The sequence below is a fragment of the Chaetodon auriga genome, chromosome 3, assembly GCF_051107435.1.
Source record: "Chaetodon auriga isolate fChaAug3 chromosome 3, fChaAug3.hap1, whole genome shotgun sequence".
In the NCBI taxonomy this organism is placed as follows: domain Eukaryota; kingdom Metazoa; phylum Chordata; class Actinopteri; order Chaetodontiformes; family Chaetodontidae; genus Chaetodon; species Chaetodon auriga.
The window spans coordinates 17,387,674-17,404,823 of record NC_135076.1 but is presented as its reverse complement, the minus strand read 5'-3'; the positions used below and the strand labels follow the sequence as shown (position 1 = coordinate 17,404,823).

At 42.5% G+C, this 17,150-nt stretch overlaps 4 protein-coding genes across 5 annotated transcripts; 2 read left to right on the top strand and 2 right to left on the bottom strand.

Annotated features, from left to right (window-relative positions):
* The first annotated feature begins 68 nt into the window (after window positions 1-68).
* ctbs (chitobiase, di-N-acetyl-) lies at window positions 69-4,598 on the top strand. Its single transcript, XM_076727280.1, has 7 exons — window positions 69-276; window positions 1,402-1,540; window positions 1,812-2,020; window positions 2,222-2,393; window positions 2,495-2,592; window positions 3,607-3,765; window positions 4,091-4,598. The coding sequence occupies exons 1-7, from the start codon at window positions 163-165 to the stop codon at window positions 4,277-4,279; spliced, it is 1,080 nt and encodes a 359-aa protein (XP_076583395.1). The 5' UTR covers window positions 69-162; the 3' UTR covers window positions 4,280-4,598.
* On the bottom strand, window positions 4,592-9,734 carry spata1 (spermatogenesis associated 1). Of its 2 annotated transcripts, XM_076727278.1 has the most exons (12): window positions 9,601-9,734; window positions 9,394-9,500; window positions 8,306-8,423; window positions 8,045-8,098; window positions 7,251-7,650; window positions 6,878-7,043; window positions 6,739-6,793; window positions 6,448-6,559; window positions 6,237-6,362; window positions 5,827-6,002; window positions 5,571-5,669; window positions 4,592-5,002 (listed from the first exon to the last, which is right to left on the bottom strand). In XM_076727278.1, exons 1-12 carry the CDS (start codon window positions 9,676-9,678, stop codon window positions 4,853-4,855), a joined length of 1,641 nt encoding a protein of 546 aa, XP_076583393.1. In that variant the 5' UTR covers window positions 9,679-9,734; the 3' UTR covers window positions 4,592-4,852. The 2 variants fall into 2 exon arrangements, with proteins under 2 accessions (XP_076583393.1, XP_076583394.1); XM_076727279.1 differs by lacking the exons at window positions 9,394-9,500; window positions 9,601-9,734 and having other exon boundaries at window positions 8,049-8,098; window positions 8,306-8,501.
* Window positions 9,735-10,520: 786 nt separating this feature from the next.
* Window positions 10,521-11,986, top strand: LOC143318638 (guanine nucleotide-binding protein G(I)/G(S)/G(O) subunit gamma-5). The gene is made up of 3 exons (XM_076727080.1): window positions 10,521-10,731; window positions 10,904-11,055; window positions 11,691-11,986. The coding sequence occupies exons 1-2, from the start codon at window positions 10,651-10,653 to the stop codon at window positions 11,027-11,029; spliced, it is 207 nt and encodes a 68-aa protein (XP_076583195.1). The 5' UTR covers window positions 10,521-10,650; the 3' UTR covers window positions 11,030-11,055; window positions 11,691-11,986.
* On the bottom strand, window positions 11,984-16,487 carry rpf1 (ribosome production factor 1 homolog). The gene is made up of 9 exons (XM_076727079.1): window positions 16,143-16,487; window positions 15,345-15,401; window positions 15,141-15,221; window positions 14,963-15,058; window positions 14,444-14,597; window positions 13,896-13,978; window positions 13,469-13,650; window positions 13,237-13,363; window positions 11,984-12,689 (listed from the first exon to the last, which is right to left on the bottom strand). The coding sequence occupies exons 1-9, from the start codon at window positions 16,401-16,403 to the stop codon at window positions 12,648-12,650; spliced, it is 1,083 nt and encodes a 360-aa protein (XP_076583194.1). The 5' UTR covers window positions 16,404-16,487; the 3' UTR covers window positions 11,984-12,647.
* Window positions 16,488-17,150: the final 663 nt, after the last annotated feature.

Here is a 17,150-nt window from a genome sequence, read left to right as displayed (position 1 = left end):
TTGGTAACTTTCTTGTTCCTGACATCTCGTGTTATACGCTAACCGGGTGAAGTTTGTTCCATGTCAGCCTCCGTACAGGAGAGACGAAAGCAGAGGAATCAGAGTTCGACTGGTTGCACCGACTTCGCTCGGGTTAAAGTTCCTGTTACTTCTGTTTCTAAAATGTCCTGGTTTCTTCTGTTGTTGTCGTCGACAGTCCTCGTCTGCGGGGCTACCGTGTGTCCGTGTGAGAGGCCGGAGCTCTGTCAGCAGATCCGAGAGGAGGCAGACTTTGAGGTAGTTAACGTTAGCAAACGTTAGCTTGTTAAAAACACCACCAACCGTCTGAACCTCCACCCGCAGCACATAGCAGCTTCCCCAACACATTACCGGGGATGTAGCTAGTATCTGAAGACACTGTTGATCTGCCTTGACGAATTCAGCATTTGTACTTTGATAAGGATGTTATATTACATGCTATTGCACCAAACTTCCACCAATTTCTAGCGTCTCCTGTACTATCATATGTGCTAATAGTTAAAGACAGAGAGAGAGGATGAATAAGAAAACAGACCGTGTTGTTGTTTGGATAAATTAAAGGAAATGGGGAAGGAAAGTTTCTGCTGGGTGCTGAAAATGACAAATCTCTTACACCGTGTTCATAAATGTATTAAACTTGGGTCTTATGGAGGTCTGTAGGATGTTCGTGAGCATTAAGGTGGAATCTAACCCTAACCCTGCAAAACTTTGAATTTATCAGAGCCTGGACATAAATGATAAGTTAAAAAAAATGTAGCCTCTAAAAAAATCTATACCCGTTTCATGACAAAGGACTGTAGATGTGACTGGAAAACGGAGCTACATTAGCACTGTACAGTGTTAGACATGTATTGACTGTATAAATACCAATAAGTTATTTTTACTCAACGTGTGTACTGAAGTTTCCGCTGTAAGTTTCAGATTGAGACTGCTGTTCCTCTTTATCCACACAGTCTGTCAGTGTTTGGTTTAGGCACATTTGGCCTCTTGGACTTCACTCACTCGCTGACATTTTTTGCTGACACTATTAAAATTGTTGAATGTATTAGTTATACCTGTAGTACAGGTGTGTACTGGCTTTATAAAGGCTACCTGTATAATGAAATATTTACTTTTATCATCCATAAAAATCAGCATTGAACTTAAACTGTGGAAAGATGTCTTCAGATGCAAACAGCCGTTCTTCTTTGTCAGTTTGTAGCATCCAGATTGATCTAGGTCTTCAGTAAATATGCCCATCAATTTAGATACTCCTTAATCAATCAATTGACTGGTGACGCAACCAGCTATCAAATATAAAATCTAAGCATGGACTGTTTGCTAAATTTTCATCATTTCACATTGTTGTTATAAGAAATTCTTTTCTGTCTGTGTGTCTCTCAGGTGTTTGTGTTTGACGTGGGTGGAAAGACATGGAAGTCCTACAACTGGAGCATGGTGACGACGGTGGCAACGTTTGGAAAATACGATGCTGAACTCATGTGTTACGCTCACTCCAAAGGAGCACGAGTTGTACTCAAAGGTAGAGTAAATTTCTCTTTTCACTGCAGTATGAATTGATGTGCTTGAGTTTGTCCATTGTTAAGTAGTTTTACAAAGCACCTGCATGTACGTACGGTTGTTATAAATGCTCCCACTGTTCATTTCACAGAGATTGTTATGAAGATAGAAAGCCAGCTCCTGACATATTTTTTCAACTTTGGTACTACTTCATGCTCCAGCTGTCAACAGTTCATCCACCCATTTCCCTTGTAATTGTGTCCATTTCTTTATTTCCTTGTTGGTGGGAAAAGGGGACGTTCCCCTCTCCTACATTGTGGACCAAGAAAACAGGACAGCGTGGATAACAGAGAAAGTCAACTTGGCCAAGAGTCAGTTTATGGATGGGATCAACATCGACATTGAACAAGCAGTGGAGGAGGGCTCGCCAGAGTACCATGCTTTGACAAACCTGGTCAAAGAGACCACGGAGGCCTTCCACAGAGAGATTCCAGGTTCACAGGTGAATACAGTGTTTTGACACGATTGTGTTGGCTCAATTTCATTTTCTTTTTCCTAGTGAGAAAGCCTCAAACCCCTCCATCACCCTAGGTATGAATCAACCAGGCAGGAAAATGAAAGAAAGCGCTGTTAGCCTTCCCGAACCTGCCTGTCCTATTTCAAAGATCCATCCCAGTGATACTTGTCTCATCCTAATCTCTAGGTCTCATTTGACGTTGCCTGGTCACCAAAATGTATCGACAAGCGCTGCTATGATTATGTTACGATTGCTGAATCCTGTGACCTGCTGTTTGTGATGTCCTATGATGAACAGAGCCAGATCATGGGGGACTGTATTGCAAAGGCAAATGCTCCACTTGCTCAAACACTGAATGGTTTGTTGTCCAGTTGTTAGTAATGAATGAAAATAAAACACCTTGTTAATGCAGAACTACTCATCGCCACCTAATGTAATGCTTGTTATCTCTCTTTTAAGCCTATGAACAATATTTGAATCTGAAGATCGATCCGAAGAAGCTAGTGATGGGATTGCCGTGGTACGGCTATGACTACCCGTGCCTCAACCTTTCCCAGGTAAGATATTGTTCATTTAAAAGCTACACGGTTAAAACATTGGTTGTTGAGTGTTTGTAATGAACAGATTATTTTGTATTTTTAACCATGAACCATGAAACACATTCATGAACACCTCAGTATGAGGACGTATGCTGATCCATTAAGCTTTCATCTAGCGCCATCTTCTGGACAAAAATTTTGACTGACTTATGACAAAATACATGCAAAACCAAAAACATTCCCATCAGCGTCTTATTAACGTCCCTGTGAAAATGTTAGCGTCATGGATGTGGTTAGCATGCTGAGGTCAAGTCTTCGCTCAAAGCACTGTTGTGCAGCCTCACAGAGCCTCTTGCATGGCCGTCAACTCTTTGTCTTGTTGTTATTGTCAACAAATCCCATGAAAAGACTAAAACAAACAATGATTTGATCCCATGAACATGTACTACCCGTGTAGCCAAAACCTGACCATAAACATCCATTGTTGTCCTAAAGTTATCAGAAATGGATCAGTAAAGTCAAGGGACAAGATTTTGATATTGCAAGCTTTCTGGTTTCTGTTCCATCCAAAATACTTAGACTACATTCACATTTGAGTGGACTTTGATTGCATGCAGGTAAACAGTCCATGTAGAGAGCAAAAGAGGCGCGAAGCATTAACTATCATATTACAACCATTTATTTTTTTTGTTAATTAATTAATTTTTTGTCCTGCGAATTCGTTCAGTAGAAACAAATGACAGAGCTACATCCTGAGCAGGAAAGTCAGAAAGTATTGGGAGACCGACTGAGGCATTGTGTTGGTGCTTTTATGGGATTTGTTGACACTAAGAAAAAATAAACTAATATATCATGAACTTTTGGTTTAGTGCAAATATGTAAATTGCCTTTTTGTATGAAATACAGTGTATTGTGCAAATTAACACCCTTCAAATGTTGTTGAAGGCACAGACTGCTACTGCTATTATTTTTTTACACTTGTGTTATTGTGGCAGTGTGCTGTAAACACAGATATCCCTTAATGTCTTTTAGGGAATATGTTATATCGCCAAAGTTCCTTTCCGTGGCGCCCCCTGCAGCGATGCAGCTGGAAGACAGAAGACGTACAAGTGGATCATGACGCAGGTCAACACCTCGTTGTCTGGCAGGCTCTGGGACAACGAGCAGCAGGCTCCTTACTTCAATTATAAGGTACGTTGTCATTATTTTTTATTCATTTACCTAAAAATGTACAACTGTTTCGATTAGATGTTTTATGGGTTAGCTAAGTGGGCACTGATTTCATGGTTTATTTGTCTTTACCACCAAGTTCAAGCTTGACTGTTGTATGCACTGACGACTCAATAAGCCAGGCAGTTTCAGGCAAGAGCTGTTTATCTTAAGTGCCGGAGTCCACCCGTATTACCACAGCGTCACTTCCCAAACAAAACAAATTGCTCCCTTGAAGCAGCAATAAAACGTTTGTGCTGAATGCCTTCGCTTTATCACTAGCATCTGCACCTTTTTCCCCCCACAGGACGAGAAAGGACAGATTCATCAGGTTTGGTACGATGACCCGCAGAGTGTTTGTCCCAAGGCGGACTATGTGAGGTCTAAAGGTCTGAGGGGCATTGGCATGTGGAATGGAAACATCTTGGATTACAGTGATGAACCTGTCGCCAGGCAGCAGACCGCAATGATGTGGAATGCACTCTTAGGATGCTAGCTGAGACACGGTTAACATCACCCCTGAGCCCACTGTCTGTTGCTAAGTCAATATATCTCTTTGTGACCGTGATGGGGTGTGACTTCCCTCTGAGTTCAGGGATGCATACTTGCACTTCAGAGTTTATTGTGGCTTTTACTGCTGTTGTCTTTGAATGTAGTTACCTTGTCAGACATTCCTCTGTGCCAACTCAAATAACCGTGATTCTACAACCAATCTTTTTAATGTGACTTACACAAACAGCATGTCTGATTGAGTTTACTGAGATCTGTGCACTTTATATTTTTCGCAAATAAAACTTTTCTGATGAATCTGTAAAGGATTGGAGTTTCATAAGCACCTCAACATTTTAGGTTTAGCTTTAGCAACTAGCTTACAGCACCTGAGAAACTTGAGACTTAGTGAAATAGTAAGTCACATCGGAAGTACAACTGCATGAAATCAAACATATATAATCATTGTTCAGTTACTCTCCTGAAACAAACAAACATACATACATGTAACAAAATCCAGCTGTCCCAGCAGAGTTAAGGCCAGACCACAGTTCACAGTTCTGTATGTACAGGTACGACGTTAGATGGAGGTGCTTTGAACTTGGGGTCTGTCCCGTGTGGTATTTCCAAAGCCTAAAGAGGCCATAGGACCAGGATGAGAGGACTGGCTCTTCTTCTGGGCCAGCTCAGCCTTCAGGGCCCTCAGCTCTGTGGCAGCCTGTTTCCTCAACTTCACAGCACATTCATGAAAAAAAAAAAAAAAGATGGTTTGTTAATACGATACAGCAGATGGCACACCAGCTATTAGGCCACCAAGCCTGAGTAAAGGAGCTCATCCATCATTGAAAGTACAGATGAAACATGAGCATTTGTAGACTGTCAGGCCTTTGTCACAGTGGAACAGGGCTTGAAATAAAATGTACATGTGTGTAAACAGTGTCAACATCTGCTTATAAGATGAGATTGGAAAGTCCTGATTTTGGGCTATATAAAGAAAATGACTTGATGTTGATCCGCTATGTGGATATAGGGCTTAACAATAATCAAATGATTATTCATTAACTATTCAAACATGCTGATTTGCTCCGTACTCTTCATTAGTGATGATTAGTGTGACAGTATGTTGATCTCTTTAATGGAATATTAGTACTTTCCAGTATGTGTTAGCAGCTATACCAAAAAGGACAGAAATGTGTGCTACTTTCAAATATCTCTCTTGACCAACTAGTTAACTTCCTTTGTTACTTTTGTTTGTACGTTATAGAAACAGTTGGACCGACGAATAGAAAATCAGTTACCTTTATCTCTGTTACCAGCTTCATCTTGGCGTCCTCTACCTTCCTCTTCAGGTTGTCAATCTCATGGCTCTCCGTCATGATCTGAATGATGAGCTCATTCTGAAATGAATCAGTAATTCATGAATCAAATGATGCTCATAGTTTAAAAAAAACAACTATCAAATGTGTGTGTTAAGTTCATCACGGGTGTTCCACTTCCATGTCTTTGGCAGACAAGGTGGAGCCAGTCAGATTCCAGTATTCACCTGGATTTTACCTTTATGGAAGATCTGCCCTGTCGTCGTGGCTTCCCTCTGTTATCTCTGGCCTGGAGCTGATGCAGGAGTTTGTTGTAAAACGTCTCCAACTCTTGTCGCAAATTTTTCAGATTTTCCTCCAGTGGTGCTGTGCACTTCTTGGTTTCGAAATATTTCTTCTTCCAGCTGTCACGTGCTGTTCAAAAATACAGGAAGCGCAGAGATTAGGTCTACAATCCGGGATCAGGCTGTCAGGCAAAGCTTTTGCACTAGAATATTCATCCTTACATTAATTATGATGTCACAGTGCCAATGTGTTGTAGGTTTGTGGAAGCACATAAGGCACGGTGAAGAGGAATGCTCTTGCGCTCACAGACTGCTGGTAAACTAATAAAATCGTAGCTTTTTACCAACAGTATCTTTTGCTCACCTTGGTTCCTGCGATGTCTGTTTTGAGCCAACAGATCTTTCCCCTTTCTGAGCAACTCCTGTCTCGTCCACTCCAGCTGCTTTCTCTCCTCTCTCACCAGCTTGATTTCCTCGATCAGTTCCTCTCCTGTCAGAAACAAACCACGTCACTTCTGCGTGAAGAAAGAATGATCATTAATCCCCGTGCATATTTGGCCAAAGTGACAGCTTACTGTTTGTCTGAAAGACAGGAAAGGCATCTGGTTTTTGAGCGACCAAGTGCACACCTGGAGGGGGAGAGGTGCACCGAACAGGCCGAGACAACACCGCTGGACTGTCTGTCACCTTAAAATGAGCAATAAATACATGAGTCCATCTTTGTTCACTTCAAAGACCCCACTTGACCCACCTGCTGGCAGTGGAATTGGACTAACCACTACACCAAAGAACTTGCAAGAAAGTGGACAAGTCCTGCTTGTCTGAAAAGCCCTGTAAAAACCCACATATGTAATGCCATACATTACCCCGCTCGTTGGTTTATTCCTGGTGGACTTCAGTGCGTCTTTTGATGTCCCCAGCCTGCAAACAGACACACTGTTAGACTAGGCAGCAGTATTAGTATTAGCATGTAAATGTGGCGTGCTTCAGCCCGCTGCACTGCACCCGTCTGTGAGGGAGAAGCCTGAATCTCTGTCCTCCAGAGACGGAGCTGCTCCTGAGTCTGTGGCTGCTCTCTTTGGTCTGTGGTGCTGTTTCTTCCTCCTGCGGGTTTCTTCTTTTTCGAGCAGCTCTTTCACGTGAGCTGAATCAACTTCACACTCTTGGAAAGCTGTAGACAGAGCAACAGAAGATGATGTGAGATCCAAAACATCAGGGCTAAAAATGACACGTATAAACCTTTTCCACCAATGCAAAAAGGGCCTGGTTAAGCATATTATAAAACGCCAGCTAACATTTTCAAAGCTACAATATGCTTAATAAAGAAAAAGATGAGGACAGAATATTTTGTAGCATGATATAAACGAGACTGTTTGACCTTTATTCTGTGAAACAGCCTGTGGTGCCCTCTGATTCTGGGCCTTCCTTGGGCAGCACTCCTGCTCTGCCCAGTCTAACTTGTTGGAAGAAAGACCCTCTTCATTTTCTCCTTCTGCCTCTGAGGAACTATAGGTCTGCTCTTCATCTTCCTCCTCCTCCTCCTCCTCCTCCTCCTCCTCCTCCAGGCTGGGGGTGGGAGGCGGCTGATGGGAACACTGGGGGATGAGGGGGAATTTAACAGGCTCTTTTGTTCCTGCTGGCAGGCTGCACGTCTTGGGAGGGTGGTAATAGGTCTGGTGGTCGGAGGAGCCGCTGCTGGTGTCTGGGGTGAGAGGCTGGGAGCAAACACTGCTGCCGTTCTCCACAGAGGGCAGCAGGTACAGCTCCGGCTGCGGGGCCTGCAGTCAGGTGACAAGACATGAGTCATTGGCATATACTGATTAAGCATGATTGACATGTGAGCATCACCTGATAATACAGAGCTGCAGAGCTAAGAAACATATTGAACCAGATCATGCAGGAAGCCACTGAAATTCATGACAAAATGAATGAACGCCTTAATCCACCTTCTTTGACTGAGAGCACAAGAGTGGATTAGGTTTTTAGACATTTTGTTTATTTCAGAAAAAACTGAAAATCTATTCTTTACGCCATCGAAAAGGCAAAATCTCTCTAAAATTTTTAGATTTTCTTGGACTAAAACTGCACCAAAGAAAAGGTCACCAACTTTAGGAGGCAAAAAAGAAAAAAAAACCCTACTACATGCAAATATGGAACATGGATTCTACATACATACGGTGGAGCGAATGTTTTCACTTTCAGATCTCTCTCCTGTTTGCTCTTGACCTGTAATAGGGAGGATTTTGGTTGTTGTGAGAGGCATGGGAGTAAAAACTGTGTGCTCACTCTCTCACATGCACTTTACACCCTTCAGTGTAGCAGCTTGAATAGTGAACTTGTTAATCAAACTGTCTGCATTGTTTCTCTCTACTGTCTGGCCGCTGAAACACAAGCAGCTATAGAAAACCACAGTAAACAGCCAGCTGCACTCACCAGTGCCAGACTGCGCCCCACACATTTCAGGAAGGAGAATTTGTCCATGCTCCTCTCGGCGCCAAGAAGAGCTCCCAGCTCGCTCCTCAGAGTTTTCAGGGTGATGTCAGGATAAACCCTGACATGACAGTGATGAAAAGGAGAATTTCAGATAACTGAACTGTAACACAACATGTCATCATAAAATGTTATAACATACGTGTTCAGGCTGCTTTTGAAACCCAGATAAAACTTTACAGTCTGGGTTTCAGTGTGTTTCAGTTGCCTGTTATAGCCTGAACTAAAGGTTTAATATTTACTGGAATAAAAGAAAAATCCAAAAGTTTACATACAATCATCACACCAAGCTTTAAAAAGTAAGTATGACACATAAAGTACTCACTCATGTGCTGCACTATTACTTTAAAAACTATGAGCCTTTGGACATTGAGTGAGACTTTACTTTAATCCAATCCAGAGAAAAATATTGTGCTTTTACTTCAGTGTGACTTTTGCAGTGCCATGTTCACATATGTGGAGGAATTAAAATACTTTATACCACTGAACTGCCTGATAGCAAAACTTCCTAATCAATGTAACAGTGCTGCATGTCTTTTACAGTATTCCTCTACAGTGTAGATATACTAAGTGGCATGTAAAAGTTTGGGTAATCTTGGTCAAAACTTCTGTTACTGTAAACAGCTTAGTGACTAAAAGATGACCTGATTTCCAAAAGTCATTAAGTTACAGATGACTCATTTACAGTTTCAAAATAACAAAAAAGGAAAAGGGCAAGAGGCTAAAGTAACACCCTCTTTAACAAGCATCACAACATGTAAACTCTCTGAAAGTTTTCCTGGTCTTCAAAACCTCAACTTGACCTCCACTGTTCCTGTTAACTCCCATTTCTTCATTACATGACAAACAAGCTTTGAAATCTGCCTGTCCTGGCCTCCCTTATGTTGTCTGTGAACAATCCTTAGCCCTAACAAGCTAATGAAGGTATTGGAAAAAGTTCTCTGAGAGCTCAAATCTCTTGGGGTACCCAAACTTTATCCTCCTCTGGATTTGATGTCTTGAGTCAAACGAAACATTTCCAGCGCTTTCACCTGATAAAGCCGGCAGATATGAAGCTCTCTATGGCCTCTGCAGGAACTTTATTAAGCTTCACATCCCACTGGTCATCTGGCACAAACAGGACATGGAGCTCCACAAACTGAACACATACATATAAATGAAAAAGAGGTTTCAGGGAGCTGATTTAGTTCACCATAAAATGCAATTTTTGCAACCATACAATCAGCCCCTCAACATACCTTGCAGCTGGCCGGTCTTCTGTCCTCAGGATATCTCACTGACTCATAAGACAGCTCCATGGTCAGTCCAGGCAGCATCAGCAGCTGCAGAGAAACACTGACAGGAGGTCGACTCCCGTCGGTTTATCCGCAGGACGTCTTGTTTTCTGCGCCGTGAAGGCGTGGACTGCCCAGTAACAATCTGGTGTCATCAAACACAGCCGGTCGTCCAGTGGAGTTTCTTTTATGAGGGTGCCAGCGGTGGTTGCTCTGGTGCTGATGATGACAACTGTTGCAGAAAGAGGCAGTTTATCCCATCTGTGGTCAGCAGAGCCGACACAGTCCTGCAAGTAACATTCGTCATGCAGGTAGATTCCGTTTTTATACTCAGCCTTTTCTACGTTTTTATAAATGTTAATTTACTTTGAATTGTGAGTGCTGGCAGGGTAGTTATGGCATTTTATGCCATTCTTCTTAAAGTTTCATCTGAACTGAAAGAAGGAAGGAGACGGCGCGTGTTACCAAATGTAATTTTGCTGAGACGCCATAGTTTGTTTACATATTGATTATAGCGTGTTTGAGTGGTTGCATAACTTTTTTTCTTAAGATTTTCTTGCTCCTCTCTGGTTGTATCCGCCAGTGTGATGATGCATTTCCACCACTAGGGGGCGCAATCGGTGTCGAGCTGATGCTGCTTTCGTGTACACTCGAAATTGTCGTGATAATTACATTTAGCAAGGAATAGTTTTCCTCCCCCAAAGCCAAACCGTGACTTTTATGGTTATGGTTCGAACGGCCAGGCAACATAAACTACATCGACAATCGATGACAAAGCTAGTGTGTATATGATAAGGTTTGGGACAAACATTAACCAAGCACAAATAACGTGTAAACAATTTAAGTTCTCCTCCGAATATTCCCTGAACGCAACAACGGCGGGCACTCCCTTAAAAAACCGGAAACTCGGTGATGAGGAAGAACTAGTTAGCAAGCCAGCTAACTACAGCGAATTATTTATCAAAGTTTTTATATTCGTCGTTAATAAGACTACAGAGCCTCAAATTCTTAACCATGTCGGGATCATCCAGCATCGTAGCGATGAAGAAAATCGTCCAGCAGTTGCGCCTCGAAGCCGGCATAAACAGAGTAAAGGTAAACGTTAAGATCGCTACGTTAACGTTGGTATTCAAAGTTGGGCCGGGTGTTGTTTCATTTGTTGGTTTTCATTTTGTTTTATACCGGTGGTGTCACTCAACGCATCTGCTCTTCATTTAAGTTACGTAACAGTCGCTAACTTTCCGGGACTCTGTTTGGTTTCCTACAGGTGTCCCAGGCCGCGGCGGACCTGCAGCAGTTCTGCCTTCAGAACGCCATGCAGGACCCCCTGCTCACCGGCATGTCGTCCAGCAACAACCCGTTCAGACCGCAGAAGGTCTGCTCCTTCCTATAGCACCGACTGAGCGCCCCGCTGCCTGTGTGAGTACCACAGCAGACACCCCGCACATGACGCTCTGTTCGTTTCATTCACTGCGTGTCAACAGATCGCAGATCCGATTGTTTTCAGTTTGGACAGTTTTCACGCCTGTTCTCGATCACTTCGATCGATTCTGACAACACCTCGTTCACATAAGGCAAAGGAACACTGCAACGTGGAACTGGAAAGAATCCCAGGCAGAGCTGCACCTTAATATGGATCCACTATCAGTTTTAAAAGCTCAAACTCTTGAATTTCTCTGTAATTACCTTAAAATTGCTCTTTAAAGTTGGAAATGGAAAACAAGGCAAGTCACTTAGCTCTCAAATGAGACTCAGATTACAACCATCATCATGTATTCATGGAAAAAAGTTGAGGGCAGGCATGTGTGAAAAGCTTAAACTTGTGCTGCACCTGCTTTTGTACCAACACTACATGTTTCTCTACTAGATGGTGGTATTGGATGAAAATAAAAACACATGTATCTCAGCACTGTGGCTCACGTTTCTATAATAGTCTACAGCCACACTGTCTGCAGAACCTGGAAAAAAACCTTTCACACACGACTTAAACTCTACTTTAAACGTTTGAGTAAAATGCTGCTCAGCTCCGACTGACCGACGTGACGTCTCTGCAGGTTTTGAACATCGTGGTGCCTTGTGGACCCTGGCCGCAGGACCTGCGCTTTGGACTCGAACTGCCTCAGGAGTGTTTGGGAATTTGGGGACAAGCAAACTAACAGTTTTTTTTTACTTTTGCCTTTTGTAAGATCTCACACAGAAACATTTCCAGGTGCTTGTGTGGCACAGTAAACATCTTAACTGTCTTGCTTAGAAATAACTAACTCATATCGAAACACGTATGTGCCTTTTGAATTGTACATTTTTCATGCCTGATTTTAAGGACAAATAAATGGCATTTCCACATTTTAAACTTGCAGCTATGTGTTTTATTAAAAAGGGACATATTTACACATGTAGAAATCTGAGAGGTGTTTGATGTGTCGTCCATAATTATTTTGAAAGTTACATACAAATTCAGTTGCACTGTAGACACAATCTGAAGAACTTACCCATTTCCAGACACTGTCAACTGCTGCACTCAGTTCACTACTCTTGTTATTTGCACAGACCAGTGTTAACATCTGTATAACTGCATGCACAGCAGCCCGACCAGGGCAGACTCACAATGACACTGATTAATTCTGGGCTACATTCAGACAGAATGTAAAGATAAATTTGACATTGGTCTGAATATTCAAGTGGAGTGCCTGCACATCTCCCAGAGGGTTAAAGTCTTTGCCATGAGCTACAGGCTCCTGTCCCACACTTGCTCACCAGAAAGCACTGCAGAAGCAGCCTTATAGAGGTCATTTTCAGGGTGAGGGTGAATCCACAGCGACGTGATACCACAGAATCCAGCCATCGATGTCAAACTCAAATTATGTCGTGTACTGTGTACCACTGGTCGTCCACAAAGAATCAGGATATCCACTACGAAGTCCATCGGTGCAAAGCCACAAACAGCAGTGATATCTTGGATAATAGACACCATTGTCCTCGTCTGACCACAAAAGCTGGCTGTTATTTTGCATTCAAAGCTGGAACTTCCGTCTGCAAGAATCCATCTCATGGCGCTGGAAACAGAAAAGGTAGATTTTTTTTTAAGGAAAAGATGGGACTTTACTCCTATTTCGAGTCACATTTAAAAAGTACTTTTAACGTGTTGCTGAATTGCGTTGCACTCATATATGGATGGCAAAGAGGTCCCAGAGATCCCACTGCAGAGATCCCACAGAGATCCCACTGCAAGACCCACCCTACTCTCCAGGTGATTGGCTACCTTTGTTGGTTGGGTTGGTTAGGTGCAGGCATGAGGAGTGATCGGTTAGGGTAAGAATATCAGGTAAGGGTACGGTCAGACATCTCTGAATGACCATCGCCTGCCGAGGCGAAATTCCAAAGCTGAACTCAATCCGAAGTGAAGATCATGTGCTTCACAATTTTCTCATGTGTGACCAGACTCGAAACCAATCAGAGGCAGAGTAGGATGAATCGGGCAGGTTGGGTCTTGCTGAAAAACGCAGTGGCCTCCATAATAATGGAACATCAATGCACTGTGCAAGTGACACAAAACAAATGACCATTAATAATGTGCTGACATAAACCCATGTGGTGACTCACCTTCAGGACCCACTCGTACTCTCCAAACTTTGAATCAAAGGTGCCTTTCTGTAGAGAGCGCAGTTTGAGGGTGAAGCGGGGGCCCAGCTCTTGAATACCAACTTTCTTCTCATTCTTGAAGATGTACCTTGAGAGATCCAACAAATTGTTTAAAAACCCTTTTCAAGAGCTTCTGAACAGGGAGGATTAGATCACAAGGCTTCATCTCAGAGTTCACAGTTAAAACACCGACCTGTGGAATCTGAAGAAGATGAAGTCCCTCTGGTTGTGGAAGGTGGCGACCTGTCGACCCACAAACTGGGGGTCTTGTGGAAAGAGAGCAGCGAACAGCCGGCCGATGCTGTGGCCCAGGCGTGTGGTGAAGTTGTTGAGGATCACCTCTGGAGAGTGTTCAGTTGGATCTTTGCCACGTCTCTGCAGAGAGAGACCAACACAGTCATGATAGAAGAGATGCTAAACAGAGGCTTCATAGATAGAATTAGGATAGTCTGTTGTCATTGAGCTACATTTGGCTTCGTGGATCGTGTACATTACCTTATTTCTAAAGTCAGTTTAGGAAGATGCTACATACAGTAAACTCATTATTATTGTTACGGTGTCACATATTTCCCATTCAATCAAACAGAGACAGGGGGAAAAGAGTTTATTTATCAACTTACCTTCATCTCCTTCCGTAGTTTAACGCTGCTGACCTTGAAGTGTGCCGTCGGCCCGTCGGGTAGATGACAGAGAACCATTCCATCTTTAAATCACGGTTAAGGCAGCGGACATTAAAAACACAGCTCACTTAGTCAGAGTTTGCCCGTGTAAAGCCATTTAGGGCTGACAACTTCTGGTTGGCTGGTCGATTTGCTCGTCTGACCAAATCTGCAGTGGTCGGACAGTCGCTGGTGTTAATTTCATAAAGTGAAAAACATTTTTTAATCCACTAGATTAAGTCACAGCTCTGTTAGCTCACTGGAGCAGCTCCAGTCTGCACATGCCTTCCTGTTTGCTTGTCTGTGACACAGTGGCCTTCAGTGTTGATGGGCTATTACTTGTGACATGTCACCAATCAGATGGGCAGTGGGCGGGACACTGCATGCATTTAATTCAACAAAATCCTCACTCATTATCCAAATTGCAGCAATGTAATAAATACTGGGCAGCAGAAATCAGTTTTGAGCATCACATATCATCCTCCTGACACATCTACCTTCAAGGATACTGGGCACTTTGCGGTCCTCGTTGATGACAATGAGGTAAGTGAAGTTCCTGGCGATGCACTGAGGAACGACCCTCTTCAGGGCCAAACCCCTTCTGTAGTACACGTGGGCATTCGGGATTACTGTGGCCAGCTGCTCGCAAAACCTCACCGTCCTCTGCAAGACACACATCGGAGAACAATGGCTGTGCTGAACAGAGGCCGTCATGTGAAGCTGGTCCGCTGCGTTATGCCAAGCAAAGCCTCATGTTGGCACACAAAGCAGATTAAGATGAAAACTGACATTTTTTCCTAAATCCAGAAAGCCAAATCAGGTCAAATCACAAAATGTGGCTAAAATAAAGAACGCAGTCTCATCCTCTAATCTAACTCAGATTGTATAATTCTATAGGATCAAAAGCAGTTTCCTCGGGGGCATGTTTGCTGATTGCTGACACTAAAGAGCCAAATTCAGGCAACTTCAATCAAATGATCAAACAAGTAATAAAAACACCCACTATGTCCCAAGCAGCAGCCACTCACCCCTCTTGGCCTGTCTGATGTTGTGATGAGCACTTTGGGGTTTGTCAGCCCGTTGAAGTAGGCAGAAAACTCATCAGTTCCTTCATCAAATGCAACCTGCAGATGACAGGAAAGCACACAAATGTAAGAAACGTAAGGCGAGGTCGTCTGAACTCGCTCAGTCAAACTGGGTCCACACCTCTTCGTCTTCTGGGTCAACTGTTGTCTCGTCGTACACCCTCTGGTTTTCTATCGTCTTTGGGACCTCCTTTGGTGGGGCCTACATGAGGGACAGAAGAATGAAAGAATGAATGCCCAATTTAATGCAGTTTAGCTGTTTTAATGTTAAAATGTAGTCTCTAACTCATAACAGCAACACAGAAAATGGAGAAAGAAAACTCACCTTGTCACCTAAAGCTTCCCTTTCTTTTTTCTTCTTTCTCTTCAGCTGCAGCTTTTGCTGAAATGTGAAGACAGAGAAAATATGAGCACGGACATTCCACGAGGAATGTGGCTGTAACGTCGATAAATTGATGAATTAATCACTCTTTTGTAGTAGTGGCAGTGATGTTAAAGTACTAAACTGTTCCTGGTTACAGGTTAATATTAGGGGGCTTTGTAGCTGTTCTTATGTTTGAGCTGAATGCTTTGGGTTTGACCAAGAAAGCAGGTTTAAGACATCAATTTGAGCTCTAATTTTGAGCTATACACCCAGTTTTCACTTTATTAGCACAGCAGGGTGCATCTACTGTTGTCTAATACAACAGCCATGCAATAAGTCCTATCTTCATGAAGTCTGTAGTTCCTGTATACACAGAGAGGTGTTTAAATCATGAATGCTTTTATACATGGATTAGATGTGTATCAATCAAAGTAAACATTAACGTTTAGATAAACATTGTGGAGAAGGAGGCACATTTTCCTCTGAAATGGAGTGCAGTAAAAGTTAAATAACACAAAACTGATTTGCGCTGAAGTATAGTGTTTGAATGTCACTAAACATTATAATATTAAAAACACTCTCAGTTAAACACGGTACATTCACACACAGAGAAAACAATGTGAACCGGACTTTATCACCTACATGAAGGTAGGGTTTAGCAGGGGACTGTTGTTTTAGCAAGCATTCGTTTTAGCTAATTAGCTAAGTGTATTTAACTTGCTAATGACAGCTCGAGTTCGTGTAAATATGTGTCTTTACCTTTCTTTTCTCCTGCTTGAGTTTCATAAACATGAGGTGTCTTCGCTGTTTATTCTTGATTTCGGACACGCTGAAGGTGGGGGGAAAGGCGGCTGCGGCTGTTGCTGCTGCTGCCTCGCTCTTCTCCAGCTTCTGCTCCGTCTTCACGCTCCCGCTGTCTTCTCCATTTCCCTCCGGACTCGCTTTCTTCTTCTTTGGATTCTTCTTCTTCTTCTTTTTACCTTTGTTGTCCTGATTCATGGGAACCTCTGTAATGTCCATCTTGTGTCAGTTGTCTATTTGGGCTAATCGTTCTTCTCACGTGTGTGACGGTGGCTGTCTGTTCGTGTGTTCACGACCGGAGACAGGAAGTGACCGACTTGTGGTGGCTGATGAAAATGTGAGCACACCTAGTGGTGAGGAGGAGAAAGAGCGGCGCCGCGTAAGAACATGAAACCGAGTGGAAACCTCTGACGGAACATCTCAGCCGTCAAGGTGCACAGTGACTTTGAAATTAGTCTGTTGGTGAGTGCGTTTATCTTTAGTTATGTCTAATAATCTGTTTTTGATGTGTTTGTTTCACTTTTTGTCAAATATGTTTAGTATATTATGTCTATTTATTGTTTTATTTCATGTCTAATTCAAGTATTGTCATTGTTTTTTTCAGTGTTCAGTGTCTGTTTGTTAGTTAAATATGTAAAATCAATAAAAATATTGTTGAAAAAGACCAAAAAAAAAAACATTTTTGCTTTTGCAATTGTATGCATTTCAGTGTTAAGTGGTTAAAGTTAATTCATTGTGTTGATATTGGAAGTTTTTGTTCTCATTTTCTCTCTTATACTAGCAACACTGAGTTTAGAGACGGTTAAAAATTGAAAAACAGCAATTTATACTTTGTTAGTTGGACAAACACATGGAGTTAAATTAAAGATACAGTTTTATCAGAATGGGTATATTCTTTCATTTGTCAGGAAAACAGAAGAGGCCAAAAGCGAAAGCAGACATTTCTCATTTCTTTTTATTTGTAAT